Source organism: Pelophylax lessonae (genome assembly GCF_965119305.1).
Source record: "Pelophylax lessonae genome assembly, chromosome: 11".
NCBI classification, from domain to species: Eukaryota; Metazoa; Chordata; class Amphibia; order Anura; family Ranidae; genus Pelophylax; species Pelophylax lessonae.
In genome coordinates this window covers 145,461,221-145,477,076 of record NC_138778.1, presented here as the reverse complement: position 1 = coordinate 145,477,076, position 15,856 = coordinate 145,461,221, and the positions used below count along the sequence as shown (strand labels likewise).

The following is a 15,856-nucleotide window of genomic DNA, read 5'->3' as shown; positions in this document are numbered from 1 at the left end:
CGCCATCCCCCTCTGCTCTGCCTCATCCCATGACTCATGGGATGAGGCAGAGCATAGGGGGATGGCGGTGGAAAAGCTGGATGGATGGTCATGGAGGACTGACAGGACAGGAGGACCACGAGGACTCACCGGTGGTGATGTCTTCTTCCAGCAGATGACCTCCGGTGGTCTGGTCTCCTCTCCGGTGCCGCCGTCACTCCCGTCCGGTGTCCACCCGACTCCATCGCCCGCGGTCCGGTCCACTGCTGTGAGTGACGTCAGCGGGGTCAGCGTTGGATGTCCTGGATGCTGTGATTGGTCCAGGCTGGAGGCTGGACCAATCACAGCCAGGAATCCACGAAGTGGGGGTTTCCAAGGAATCTGCCTTGCGCCCAGGTTACGCCCCCCACGCCCCCCAGAAGGCAGCCAATCGGCGCCTCTTCTGGGTGGTAACCCCACCCCCCCACCCCCTCCACATCGGCTGGCGGCGGCGAACGCAATTTTTTTTTTTTTTCAAACTTTATTGCTCGTTTTGCAATCTTTTTTTTTTTTTTTTATCTTTTTTTTTTTTCTTCCTTTTTTCAGGGGGGGCGGCGCCCTGGCGCCCCCTATGCACCGGCCGCCACTGCCTAAATCTGCTTAAAAAAAAAAAGCAAACTAGTTATGCAACACAAAAAGCAGCGCTGAAGTGTACTAAAATGTACTGAATAAACAGCAACATAAAAAACATAAATAATACTTAAATCAGTGCAAACACAAATGAAAAAATGCATATATATTTATATATATATATATATATATATATATATATATATATATATATATATACACACAGTATCTCAAAAAAGTGAGTACACCCTCACATTTTTGTAAATATTTTATTCTATCTTTTCATGTGACAACACTGAAGAAATGACACTTTGCTACAATGTAAAGTAGTGAGTGTACAGCTTGTATATAAGTGTAAATTTACCGTCCCCTCAAAATAACTCAACACACAGCCATTAATGTCTAAACTGCTGGCAACAAATGTAAGTACACCCCTACATTAAAATGTACAAATTGGGCCCAATTAGCCATTTTTCCTCCCCGGTGTCATGTGATTCGTTAGTGTTACAAGGTCTCAGGTGTGAATGGGGAGCAGGTGTGTTAAAGCGGAGTTCCGGGCACAGAATCGTTTTTTTTTTTTCAATCTCCCCCTAACAATCACCCTTACACATCGATACATCCGCTAATCCTGGTTAGAATGGTGAAATAATGAGTTTGCAAGAATAAAATCTTACTTTATATAATTTCTGATGTGCGGCGCCATCTTTGTTGTGGATTGCCGAGTCCGTTGTGGGGAAATGTCTTCCCTTCTTCCTGATTCCAGTGGGCGTAGGCCTGTGAGTCAAGAAATGAGAACAGTGGTCGGCCGCCCATGTGACTGCAAAGTGCATCATGGGAGCGCAGAGGAAGAGCTCCCAGGACGCATTGCGGCACGGAAGTGACGAGGAGAGCCGAGGCGCAAGAGGGAGGAAGTCCTTTGAAAGGTGAGTATACAAACCTCTGTAAACAGGTAAGTGAAAAAAAAAAACTATGGGAATATCCAATTCTGACTCAGCGGAGGGTAAGGAATACAATGCAGTAATTATTAGAAATTGAATTTTGTGCCCGGAACTCCGCTTTAAGTTTGGTGTTATCGCTCTCACTCTCTCATACTGGTCACTGGAAGTTCAACATGGCACCTCATGGCAAAGAACTCTCTGAGGATCTGAAAAAAAGAATTGTTGCTTTACATAAAGATGGCCTAGGCTATAAGAAGATTGCCAAGACCCTGAAACTGAGCTGCAGCACAGTGGCCAAGACCATACAGCAGTTTAACAGGACAGGTTCCACTCAGAACCTCAGATCTCACCATGGTCGACCAAGGAGGTTGAGTGCATGTGCTCAGCATCACATCCAGAGGTTGTCTTTGGGAAATAGATGTATGAGTGCTGCCTGCATTGCTGCAGAGGTTAAAGGGGTGGGGGGTCAGCCTGTCAGTGCTTAGACCATACGCCGCACACTGCATCAAATTGGTCTGCATGGCTGTCATCCCAGAAGGAAGCCTCTTCTAAAGATGATGCAAAAGAAAGCCAACAAACAATTTGCTGAAGACAAGCAGACTAAGGACATGGATTACTGGAACCTATTTGGTTCAGATGGTGTCAGGCGTGTGTGGCGGCAACCCGGTGAGGAGTACAAAGACAAGTGTTTCTTGCCTACAGTCAAGCACGGTGGTTGGAGTGTCATGGTCTGGGGCTGCATGAGTTCTGCCGGTACTGGCGAGCTACAGTTCATTGAGGGAACCATGAATGCCAACATGTACTGTGACATACTGAAGCAGAGAATGAACCCCTCCCTACGGAGACTGGGCCGCAGGGCAGTATTCCAACATGATAACAACCCCAAACACACCTCCAAGATGACCACTGCCTTGCTAAAGAAGCTGAGGGTAAAGGTGATGAATTGGTCAAGCATGTCTCCAGACCTAAACCCTATTGAGCATCTGTGGGGCATCCTCAAATGGAAGGTGGAGGAGCACAAGGTCTCCAACATCCACCAGCTCCGTGATGTCGTCATGGAGGAGAGGAAGAGGACTCCAGTGGCAACCTGTGAAGCTCTGGTGAACTCCATGCCAAAGAGGGTTAAGGCAGTGCTGGAAAATAATGGTGGCCACACAAAATATTGACACTTTGGGCCTAATTAGGACATTTCCACTTAGGGGTGTACTCACTTTTGTTGCCAGCAGTTTAGACATTAATGGCTGTGTGTTGATTTATTTTGAGGGGACAGTAAATTTACACTGTTATACAAGCTGTACACTCACTACTTTACATTGTAGCAAAGTGTCATTTCTTCAGTGTTGTCACATGAAAAGATATAATAAAATAATTACAAAAATGTGAGGGGTGTACTCACTTTTGTGAGATACTGTAAATATGAGAAAATATTTATGTGAAAAAGTGTAACAAAGGTCCAATAAAGGGACGAAATCTTCAATAAAGTGCAAACGAAAATCTGAATATGGAACACCGCCGCCAGCACCCTTCAACACACGCCTCTTACCAGATTAACATGACCACAAATTATTATGGTCAGATAGGCTCAGGCAGGCAGATGGATGTGGATGATCATCAAAGATGAAGAGGTTGGTAGCAGGCTTTGATGATCATCCACATCCATCTGCCTGCCTGAGCCTATCTGACCATTATAATTTGTGGTCATGTTGATCTGGTAAGAGGCGTGTGCTGAAGGTTGCCGGTGGCGGTGTTCCCTATTCAGATTTTCGTTTGCACTTTATTAAAGATTTCTTCACTTTATTGGACTTTTGTTACACTTTTTCATATATATATTTTCTCATATATAAATTTTTTAAAATCTTTTATATTTTTTAATTTGTGTTTGCACTGATTTGAGTATGATTTATGTTTTTTATGTTGCAGTTAATTCAGTACATTTTAGTACACATTAGCGCTGCTTTTTATGTTATTTAAAATTGTTTGACTGGTATCACAGTTTTTCCACGTGGCTGCTATTTATAATATTTTTCTGAGCACCAATATTTCTTGTTCTATTTAGTTATGCAACATGCCAACAGATGGCAACACAAGTTTGCACGCACAGGTGAACACCGACCTTCATAAGTCAGTGTGCCAAAAGACATCATCCTATGCACATTGGGCACTATGTGACAGGTGCTATTCTGACCACCTGCATTATCACGTTTGTTATTTCATCATGGACAGCAATGATGACAACTACGGCCATGCTGCATATTTCCAGGTCCAACACCACTTGCCAGAGGTAATGGCATGTCTGTAGGAGTGGTGTTATGACCAGGGCTGCTGATAGAAATCTCGGGGCTCCGTACAGACTACCCGACAGGGCAGCCCCAAGAAAATATTAAAGCTATATTTCGATAAAAATACAATAAAATCATTATTAGCAGATACAAATACAACATAAACTCACAGAATACCTGCTAAATCTAAAATTAAACTGAGCTGATACATATATCTGTATGTGGGGGAGGTCCTGGGGCTTGTGCACATGGGTGCTGTGGTCTGTACAGTGTGAATAAGTGGTTCATTTATGTGACTTGAGCCACCTGGGTCTGTACAAACACAGCTGCAGCTCCTAATTTGACAGGCGTGGGGATGCAGGTATACGGCCCGAACACAGTGAGTGTGCATTTGGGGACGGCTCACCTGCACACCTGTCCAATTAGGGCCTGCGGCTGTGTTCATACAGGCACTGCATCCCCATAGAATGACAGGTGGCTCCAGCCCAAACCCTTCCTTCACACAGCCAATGAGCCCCTAATTATATCTTTCTAACCTAAAAAAATAGATATCTCCAGTGGTGTGCTGTCACTACAAGAGGGATTCCATCTTCGTCTGGTCTTCTCCCTTGTTTCTTGGGTTCCAGTTATTTGGCTAAACTGCGATGATGTAACTCACATGCATTCATGTGGTAATTATGATCACAGCGCAGCTCTCTCAATGGTTTGTCATCCATTGAGAGCGCAGTGCACATGCGCTGGTGCTATCACCGGCTGCTACCTTTATAAGATATTCACTGAACCTACAGGTAAGTCCTATTATAGGCTAACCTGTAGATACAAGATAGAAAATGGAATTTACTACTGCCAGATCAGTTAGTAAATGGTTAAATAGAGGGAGTTGATACATGGATGCAGAGGGAAATGAGAGTGGAGGGGAGAATAAGCGAAGTTGCATAGATCAGGAAGCAGTCTGGGGGAGAGGAGTGGGAAGCCAAGCTACATAAAGCACACTAAACTGCACTGGGATCAGATAACAGGCAACTATGGAACATTGTATCAATAAATTCTTCACCCCGTGAGAATGCTCCGATCAGCTGTGATTGGGTCAGGAAGACAGAGCAATGGGGGAGAGAGATGAAAAAAATATACAGCCTGGGACAATGAGTATAGGACAGTGGCGGCCCGTGCATAGCGGGCGCCAGGGCGCCGCCCCCCTACCCCTGAAAAAAAGAAAAAAAAATGACAACGTTTTACAAAAAAAAAAATTGGGTTCGCCGGCCTTTGTAATGGAAGTGGTGGCTAGGGGGGGGGGTGGGGTTACGTCCCAGAAGAGGCGCCGATCGGCAGCCTTCTGGGGGCGTAACCCGATCGCAAGTCCTTGCGATTGGACACCCCCACTTTCGGATATCCTGGCTGTGATTGGTCCAGTCTCCAGCCTGGACCAATCATCATCCAGGACATCCGATCCCTGACGTCACAATGGGGGCGGTGCCGGTGCGTGAGTCAGTCACTCACCGTCACCGCCGCTCAGAGGACGAGGGAGAAGCCGCTCTCCTTCCCGCCGCCGCCGCAGAGAGGACGGACTGGATCGAGGAGGGAAGAACCCGCCGCCGCCAGGTAAGTGCATTAAATTGAAGGGAGCACGCACGCTGCACTCTGCATTGATTGGGGGACAATGCTGTGGGCACTCTGCATTTATTGGGGTACATTGCTGTGGCACTCTGCATTTATTGGGGTACAATGCTGTGGGCACTCTGCATTTATTGGGGGACAATGCTGTGGGCACTCTGCATTTATTGGGGTACAATGCTGTGGGCACTCTGCATTGATTGGGGGACAATGCTGTGGGCACTCTGCATTGATTGGGGGACAATGCTGTGGGCACTCTGCATTTATTGGGGTACAATGCTGTGGGCACTCTGCATTTATTGGGGGACAATGCTGTGGGCACTCTGCATTTATTGGGGTACAATGCTGTGGGCACTCTGCATTTATTGGGGTACAATGCTGTGGCGCTCTGCAATCATTGGGGTACAATTCTGTGGCACTCTGCAATCATTGGGGTACAATTCTGTGGCACTCTGCATTTATTGGGGTACAATGCTGAGGCGCTCTGTATTTATTGGGGTACAATGCTGTGGCGCTCTGCATTTATTGGGGTACAATGCTGTGGGCACTCTGCATTTATTGGGGTACAATGCTGTGGGCACTCTGCAATCATTGGGGTACAATGCTGTGGGCACTCTGCATTTATTGGGGTACAATGCTGTGGGCACTCTGCAATCATTGGGGTACAATGCTGTGGCACTCTGCAATCATTGGGGTACAATTCTGTGGCACTCTGCAATCATTGGGGTACAATGCTGTGGCACTCTGCAATCATTGGGGTACAATGCTGTGGCACTCTGTAATCATTGGGGTACAGTTCTGTGGCACTCTGCAATCATTGGGGTATAATGCTGTGGGCACTCTGCAATCATTGGGGTACAATGCTGTGGGCACTCTGCATTTATTGGGGTACAATGCTGTGGGCACTCTGCAATCATTGGGGTACAATTCTGTAGCACTCTGCAATCATTGGGGTACAATGCTGTGGCACTCTGCAATCATTGGGGGACAATGCTGTGGGCACTCTGCAATCATTGGGGACAATGCTGTGGGCACTCTGCATTTATTGGGGTACAATGCTGTGGCGCTCTGCAATCATTGGGGTACAATGCTGTGGCAATCTGCAATCATTGGGGTATAATGCTGTGGCACTCTGCAATCATTGGGGTACAATTCTGTGGCACTCTGCAATCATTGGGGTACAATTCTGTGGCGCTCTGCATTTATTGGGGTACAATGCTGAGGTGCTCTGCAATCATTGGGGTACAATGCTGTGGCAATCTGCAATCATTGGGGTACAATGCTGTGGCACTCTGCAATCATTGGGGTACAATTCTGTGGCACTCTGCAATCATTGGGGTACAATTCTGTGGCGCTCTGTATTTATTGGGGTACAATGCTGTGGTGCTCTGAATTTATTGGGGTACAATGCTGTGGGCACTCAGCATTTATTGGGGTACAATGCTGTGGGCACTCTGCAATCATTGGGGTACAATGCTGTGGGCACTCTGCAATCATTGGGGTACAATGCTGTGGCACTCTGCAATCATTGGGGTACAATTCTGTGGCACTCTGTAATCATTGGGGTACAATTCTGTGGCACTCTGCAATCATTGGGGTACAATGCTGTGGGCACTCTGCAATCATTGGGGTACAATGCTGTGGGCACTCTGCATTTATTGGGGTACAATGCTGTGGGCACTCTGCAATCATTGGGGACAATGCTGTGGCGCTCTGCAGTGATTGGGGACAATGCTGTGGCGCTCTGAATTGAAAGGGGCATGCACGCTGAACACTGCATTGTGGGGGCACAGCACAGTGTTCATTGCATTGAAGGGGGCACAGCACAGTGTTCATTGCATTGAAGGGGGCACAGCACAGTGTTCATTGCATTGAAGGGGGCACAGCTTCAAAGTCACGCAATTTTTTTACTGCGTTTTTTGGCGCGAAGCAATACCTATTACATTTTTCTTTTTGCGCCCCCCCCCAAAAATTTTGAGCACCAGCCGCCACTGGTATAGGAGGAATTGCAGGGAACAAAACAAAGTTACAGAGATAACAAACTCCTGAGCAGAGATAACATTAGGGCCAAGGCTGGGAGGGGGGCCCACACAGGGAGGGGGATTAGCGATGGACAACTGTCTCTTTCTCAGCAGATAAAAGCTTCCAGCAGGGAGATGGGGAGAGATTAGCTTTCAGCTGCTGGAGGAAGATTTCTGTAAATGTCATTCATCATGAATCCCCCTCCCTGTGTGGGCCCCACTGTGTGCTCTGGCCCCCTACAAGAGGACCAGTGGTCCCCCCTATCAGCGGCCCTGGTTATGACCACCACTGCAAAAATTCTTCCCACTGACCACTACTAATGTAAAGGGCAATTTCCTAACAAACTAAACTTAAAGAATAGGTTCACTTTGCTTAAAATAAATGCACATTTTTTGCAGGTAAAAAAAAGTGCATTTATGTGTTTATTTATTTGTTTTTCGCAGCCTGTAAAGTTCATCCGTTTAATTTGTAATCAGCAGATCAGAGTTGCAATCTCAGTGTATCTGTCTGCTCATACCTTGTACAGACAGGCAGGTATTGAATGACTGGAAGAATCAGTGAACTATCTAGAGCAGGGGTAATGAATTAAAATTCAAGGAGGTTCATTCGCTAAAATTTTCTTTTGGCCGAGGTCCGAATCTGAAGTCTGTGCTATGACTCAGACAGATGGGCAAAACAAAACCTGTCCATCAGCGTTGCAACATACTTAACATAAAATATGCCCATTAGAGTGCCCCCTAACATAAAATATGCCCATCAGAGTGACCCCTAACATAAAATGTGTAAAATGTGCCCATTAGAGTGCCCCCTAGCATAAAATTTGCCCATCAGAGTGACCCCTAACATAAAATGTGTAAAATGTGCCCATTAGAGTGCCCCCTAGCATAAAATTTGCCCATCGGCGTGACCCTTAACATAAAATAAGGGGAACACTGATGGGCACATTTAATGTTACAGAGGGAGTAGTCAGTGACTTGTGAGTGCCAGCAGTGTCAGAAGTTCAATATTCTACAGTCCTGGATCTTCTGGACTTAAGTCAGAGTTCCAGCACAGTTTTAAGAGATACAATGTGTTCAAAGCGCCAGTAAGCATTGTTTAGCGTCGGCTGGCGTCAAGACAGCGCTAACGGGCATTTTTGCTATAAAAGTCCCGGAGTTGTACATGGTTGAGCCCTGTGCCGGGACATGGTCATCTGGTGCCCAGGGCGAAGATGGCAAACTGTGCCCCTCCCCCCCCCCCCCCCGCCCTCGGGTATAAAGAAAAAGTCAGTGTCATTTCAAAACCAATATTACCCATAGATGCCAATGTTAAAAATAAGGAGCAGTGCCACGTCAAGCTGACCAAGATTTCCCATAGACGCCAATGTTAGACAGGGAGCAGTGCCATGTCAAGCTGACGGAGATTTCCCATAGACGCCAAAGTTAAAAACCAGCAGCAGTGCTATGTCAAGTTGACCAAGATTTCCTATAGACGCCAATGTTAAAAACTGGGAGTAGTGCCATGCCAAGCTGACCAAGCTGTGTCCGTACTCGTGAGTGCATGTAAAATGGAGTATGCCTGTATTTTCAATAATATTGGTAATTATTTAACCTCACCTCTCCTCTCCCCTCCAACCCCTTCCCCCGAGTTAGCTGATTAATCAGTGGATGCCTCTCTGCTTACTTTTGAGATTCGCTGCCTGGTTGTTTCCTCCTCTTCAGTCACACTTCACTCGCTGACTGGCTGCTCTCTATGATCCTCTCCCAGCCCACCTCTCGGCCAGCCTCTTGGTGATGTCATGCAGTGCCGGGACTCAGAAGCACCTGTCAGGCGGCGATTACTCCGCGGCTCTGCCTGACAGGGAAGTGGAGGCCGGGTCCTAGGCTTGTGCCAGGTGCAGGAGCGCACTCGGCACATCCTTACAGCTCTGCAGCATTGTAGCGTGGTTGGCAGAAGTCACAAACTTTTGCCCAGAAAACACTGCCAGTACTTACCCTGCGCCCCACTTCCTACAATAAACTGTTCTGCCCAGGACACCTGCCCCTCCGCCCACCCCTTGTACCGGCCCTGGTTGAGCCAAAGGAGTATCCCACTCATTCCCTTCTCCCATCCCCTAAAAATACAATTAAACAACCAAACCAAGATGCCAGAGTTGTCAATGTGTCAGTTCTCACACCCAGGGTCACAGCTCAAATGGGCTGGAGAGGTAACCGGTAACAATGGCAGACCCACATCAGGCCCAATGCCTGGAAAACCTGCTACATACAATTTAATTAATTTTTTTTAAATATTTTTGTTCAAAGTGCTTCAGTTGGGGGTGGGGGTTGTGGACAATTATGGGTGGAAGATGTCAGTAGAGCAGTGGACAGTGTCAGTAGTTTATTTTATTATTATTATTTTTATTTATACTTTTTTACAAATATATTTAATTGTTTACAATTTTATTTCTTTTTTTTTATATTTTCATTTTTTCACAATTCTTTTTTTTTTTTTTGGGGGGGGGGGCAGTGGATTGTATCAGTAGGGCAGTGGAATGTCATTTTTAAATATTTATTTATTAGTTTTTTTTTTTTATCTGAGGCAAAGAAAGGGACTGAGGACACAGATTCCACCAGTCCCTTTCTCTGCAGCCTCAGCTGCAATGAAGATGAATGGACAGGAGACATAGGCTTCTGTTCATTTATAAACTGGAGCATCGTAAACACAGTTTACCATGCTCAGTCATGAAAAAACAGTCAGTGATCACTGACTTGGCTCATTCAGAAAAGGAAGGAGCCGGTAAATGACATATTTACTGGCTCCTTCCTCCGCTCTCTATCCTGACAGATCCAGGACGGGGGGGGGGGGGGGGGCGGAGAAGCACAGAAGGGGACCTGGTGGAGCACAGAGGGGGACCTGGAGGAGCACAGAGAAGGACCTGGAGGAGCACAGAGAAGGACCTGGAGGAGCACAGAGGGGAAGCTGGAGGAGCATAGAGGGGAAGCTGGAGGAGCACAGAGGGGGACCTGGAGGAGCACAGAGAAGGACCTGGAGGAGCACAGAGAAGGACCTGGAGGAGCACAGAGGGGAAGCTGGAGGAGCATAGAGGGGAAGCTGGAGGAGCACAGAGGGGGACCTGGAGGAGCACAGAGAAGGACCTGGAGGAGCACAGAGAAGGACCTGGAGGAGCACAGAGAAGGACCTGGAGGAGCACAGAGGGGAAGCTGGAGGAGCATAGAGGGGAAGCTGGAGGAGCACAGAGGGGGACCTGGAGGAGCACAGAGAAGGACCTGGAGGAGCACAGAGAAGGACCTGGAGGAGCACAGAGGGGAAGCTGGAGGAGCATAGAGGGGAAGCTGGAGGAGCACAGAGGGGGACCTGGAGGAGCACAGAGAAGGACCTGGAGGAGCACAGAGAAGGACCTGGAGGAGCACAGAGAAGGACCTGGAGGAGCACAGAGGGGAAGCTGGAGGAGCATAGAGGGGAAGCCGGAGGAGGACCCAGAGATTACAGACATTTGATGGGCATTCAGGGATGATCTGTGCAGCGGTGGGGGGAGTTACAAGCACTGATCTCCCTGTGTGGCTTTCAATGAAGCAGCTGACAGCCATGGGAGGGAGAGGAGGAGAAGCGGCTGTCAGCTGCTTCATTGAAAGCCACACAGGGAGATTGTGCTGGTAACTCCCCCCCACCGCTGCACAGATCAGTGGCGGGGACAAAACCGGGGACAGACTTGGTCCGGGGATGGTGTCTTCAGTCCAGGGACTGTCCCTGGAAATCTGGGACATCCGGTCACCCTAATCTAGAGCTCTCCCCAACGCCTTGGTAGTTCACTCATTCACAGAAATCTGTGAATGAATGACTCTGCATAGCTGTGTTCTTTTCACATTGTGACAATAGGCATGGGAAGAAGATCCCTGGCTCACTGTCACAATTAGGGGGAGATCGGCGAGAGGCTGTAGGAGTGAAAACGTGCTACATGTTCCACCGTAAAAATGGGTGGAACATGATCCTATGGGGCAAAAATGTTGTGGTTTAAAGGCTAAGTTCACCTTTGGAACATGTTACACCCATATTTAGGATGTAACACGTAACATGTTTCATCTTGTTTTCCGCTCACCCACCTCACCCCTTCCCCTGTAACAGTGGGCAGTGATCCTCTCCCTTGCAGTCACTGTCATATTTTCAAATTGATGTGGCTGTGCGGGGCTCCACCTGCACAGCCACGTCATTCAATCACAGCAGACTGTGAATGAAGAAACTACAAGTTCCAACTGACACTATGGCAGATGGATTGTGGTCCTCAATAACTGCAAGGGAGCTGATGAGCACCCTCATAGTACATTGTCAGACACTTCCTCCAGCCTTTAAACAGAAAGCCCATTCAGAGGAGGGGCAAGAAAGCTGGAGGAAGAGTGTGCAAAAGCCTACATTGCACCTGTAGGAAAAAGTACTAAATGAAAATATGTGCATTTATTATTTTTTTTCCTAAAAGGTGAACTTAGCCTCTAATTACGCTCATAGTCTAGCCTTATATAATCAGTGTCAACTATTGGTTGGTGACAACAATAACGGAGGTGAAATATATATATTTGTATTGCAGTTATTGTCTCTGTGGGGTGAATTACCTTCTCTTTCTGTCTCAAGACAAAATAGCAAGTAAGCAGAGATCTCTCCATAGGAAGATAATGGACAGTCGTCACTAGAACAATTGTCCCATTGGGAAAAAAGTTTCTTGCTACTCCTGTTCTAATTGATGTAGAAAAATATACTTAGCATATTTCCACGCGCCACTGGGAAAGGGTGAATTTAGTATAATGTGCAATCTATTTAAGTGGTTATAATTAAATAAATAAATAAATAAATACGTGAGGTAGCAGCTGCTGTAAGGAAAGATGAGGTAGTTGTGAGTGATCGGTCTGAAAGGACCAAATACAGCGCTTGCTGTGATAATTGATAAATATAATAGTATCCAATCAACTGTGATTTAAAACAAATAGTATATATCCTATAAAACATCAACTTTCAGTGAATATAAAGTGCATCAGTGTTGGATTAAAATAAATATATAAATAAATCACAGACAGCAATAGGTTAAAAAATTCAGAATAAAACAGTGACTTTTGGTGCTCAGATATAAATACACAAATGTCCTTAGTGAAGATGATTTTTCAAAGTTCAAACAAAAGTGCTTGTGCTCAGGCTTGATTGATATAATCTCAGTTGTTTCTGATCCCAAGTGGGTAATAGGTTGGGTCACTTACCAGATGAAGTGGATCCTGCATGCCATACGGCACCAGGACCAAACGAGCTTTGTAAGCCCCCTGGGCTAGATGAATCCCCTCTGGACATTATCCCGTGGGCTGGCAACGGCCCTCTAGGCTCCAATAGTATACGGTCAGTTCCAATGGGGAGGGAGAAAGAATGCTCCAAATAGTGTAGTATTTAAGTTTAAAGGCAGTTTAAAAGGCAGCTTGGAACGCATAGCGTTGTTACGCTACGTCGGTGGAACGCAAGCCGGAAGCTAGCTCCGCGAGGAGGACCTGCAGCCCGCACCGCTGACCACCAATGCTATTGTCTACATTCTTTTAAATGCTTTAACCCAAATATTGGGTAAATAAACTGCCTTTAAACTTAAATACTACACTATTTGGAGCATTCTTTCTCCCTCCCCATTGGAACTGACCGTATACTATTGGAGCCTAGAGGGCCATTGCCAGCCCACGGGATAACGTCCAGAGGGGATTCATCTAGCCCAGGGGGCTTACAAAGCTCGTTTGGTCCTGGTGCCGTATGGCATTCAGTACCCACTTCATCTGGTAAGTGACCCAACCTATTACCCACTTGGGATCAGAAAAAACTGAGATTATATCAATCAAGCCTGAGCACGAACACTTTTGTTTGAACTTTGAAAAATCAGTTTCACTAAGGACATTTGTGTATTTATATCTGAGCACCAAAAGTCACTGTTTTATTCTGAATTTTTTAACCTATTACTGTCTGTGATTTATTTATATATTTATTTTAATCCAACACTGATGCACTTTATATTCACTGAAAGTTGATGTTTTATAGGATATATACTATTTGTTTTAAATCCCAGTTGATTGGATACTATTATATTTATCAATTATCACAGCAAGCGCTGTATTTGGTCCTGTTCTAATTACCGTATATACTCGAGTATAAGCCGAGTTTTTCAGCACATTTTTTGTGCTGAAAACGTCCCCCTCGGCTTATACTCGAGTCAAGGAAAAAAAAAAAGTCCCTGGCCGCTCCGACGGGCTTAAGCTTTAAAAATGGCGCCGCCCGTCGCACACATGTGACCGCGCACACGCCGCCGCCACTCGGGAGAGGCCGGGAATAGCCGAAATTAAACGAGCGGCGGCGGAGCGTGCGCAATGACGTGCCGGCGCCGGGCGGCACCACTTTTAAAATGAAGGTGCCTCTGGAACAGGTAAGTGAAACAGCTTCACTACCTGCCATTATGCACTGCAGGGCTGCGGGCACACTACAAAGGATGCAGTGCTGCGGGCATGGTCCACCTGTACCATGCCCACAGCACTGCATCTCCTGTAGTATGCCCACAACCCCGGATCCTCTTGTACCATGCCAGTACCCTGCATTCTCCTGTACCATGCCAGTCACCCTGCATTCTCCTGCACCATGCCAGTACCCTGCATTCTCCTGCACCATGCCAGTCACCCTGCATTCTCCTGCACCATGCCAGTACCCTGCATTCTCCTGCACCATGCCAGTACCCTGCATTCTCCTGCACCATGACAGTCACCCTGCATTCTCCTGTACCATGCCCGCCACCCTGCATTCTCACCCTAGGCTTATAATCGAGTCAATGATTTTTCCCATCTTTTTGTGGTAAAAGTAGGGGCCTCGGCTTATACTCGGGTTGGCTTATACTCGAGTATATACGGTACAAAAAATTTGGGATTTCCTGTTACTTTCAGCACTGGAGACAGTGATAGTCATCAAGACAAACAGAGGATGAATTACCCCAGTGGCGACACTTGCAGCAATAAGACATGTCAGGGGTTCTAACTTTTTCCCTACTTTATCCAAAATGAAAAAAAAATGCTGAGTTTAGAAACATTATAATGTAAAATAAGCTAATAAATGTAAGGAACATGGTTAAAGTAATGTTTACAAATTTCCATAATTCTAGGTGTTACACCGCTACATCTAAAAGATACTTCTTGGCCTTAGTACATAGGATAAAAGAAATACACATATTAAAACATAAGCCAAGCTACAAATTATAGATGTAATATTCGAACACAGAAGTGAAAACTTTAGAAACTTTGAAAATGATTAAAGGAAACCAAAGCAACATAACAGCAATTGCAAATGTTGACTAGCAGGAAGAATAAACTGACCTCTCATCCATATTGGACCTGCCTGGCAATCCTTATACAAAACTGCATCTTTGTTCTTCCAGGTGAAGTACATTTGGAAAACCATCCATGAAATACAGGTGGCCATTATGATAGTTAGAAATATGTGAAAGTCTTTCTCAAAAATGTCAATGTCCTCAGTGAACACACAAGTTAGCAAAGCACAGCTGAAGAGAAAGACATTGGAGCCCACCAATCCAGAGAGTAGACGGCTTCCTTTTTTCCAGTCATTTTGCACTTTCTCCACTTTAACAGTTAACTCGTCTTCTGGTAGTTTACCAGTTGTGTTCAAATCTGGATTATCCTCCATTGCAGGTTCAAAAGGAGTCAGTCTTCACGTGTGAGTGCAATCTGCTTCAACACAAATGCCCACTGTGCATCTTCTACAACGATCAAGGTATAGACAGAACACATTCAGTTCTTATGTAAATGCCAAGTCCTTTCCTTGGGTTGCTCCTCGGTTGGTGGATAAAGCTCTCTTCTTCTGTCCTAGCTTGCTCTTTGTTTTTTTTTGTTTTTTTTTAATGTTTAATCATCGTATTATGTAGATTTCAATACCAGAACATTGGTACATTTGAGCAGCTAAGACATAGCCAAACATTTTCGATGACACAAGGCGGCGTGATGACAATCCAGAGAGAGAAAGGAGGAGTTGAAATATAAATATTCAAAGCTTCTGATGATCTTTTTAAAATGTTCTGCCAGGTAACTGTGCTGGAGGCAAAGGTGTGGTGCAATTATGTTACAAAATCCACCTGACGTATATTCGTTTTATAAAAGTAAATCAGAGTGTTACATCCAAAACCCATTTTTATTTTAAAGCCAAAGAACAGGTTGTTGACATCTAGCGATTAACACAGATCCAAAGATTTGTTGTCTTTGGATGCAGACTGATGGTTATGTAACCTGTAACCCTTGTTCTTATCGTACTTCTAAATATGACCAGACATTGTTTAACTGGAAGCTACCATGGAATTTGAGTTTGACTTCTAAGTCAACCATAAACTGTTAAGGGAAAAAAAGGCTAACAGCAATATAAACTGTCCATAGG

At 45.8% G+C, this 15,856-nt stretch overlaps 1 protein-coding gene across 1 annotated transcript in view; it reads right to left on the bottom strand.

The window, feature by feature from the left end:
- Positions 1–15,310, bottom strand: part of LOC309566630 (proton channel OTOP2-like) — a 110,699-nt gene extending 95,389 nt beyond the window's left edge. The window contains exon 1 of the mRNA XM_082271856.1: positions 14,788–15,310. Within this exon, the coding sequence (XP_082127982.1) occupies positions 14,788–15,115 (328 nt within the window). The 5' untranslated portion in view covers positions 15,116–15,310. The remainder of the gene's footprint in view (positions 1–14,787) is intronic.
- Between the last annotated feature and the right edge of the window lie 546 nt (positions 15,311–15,856).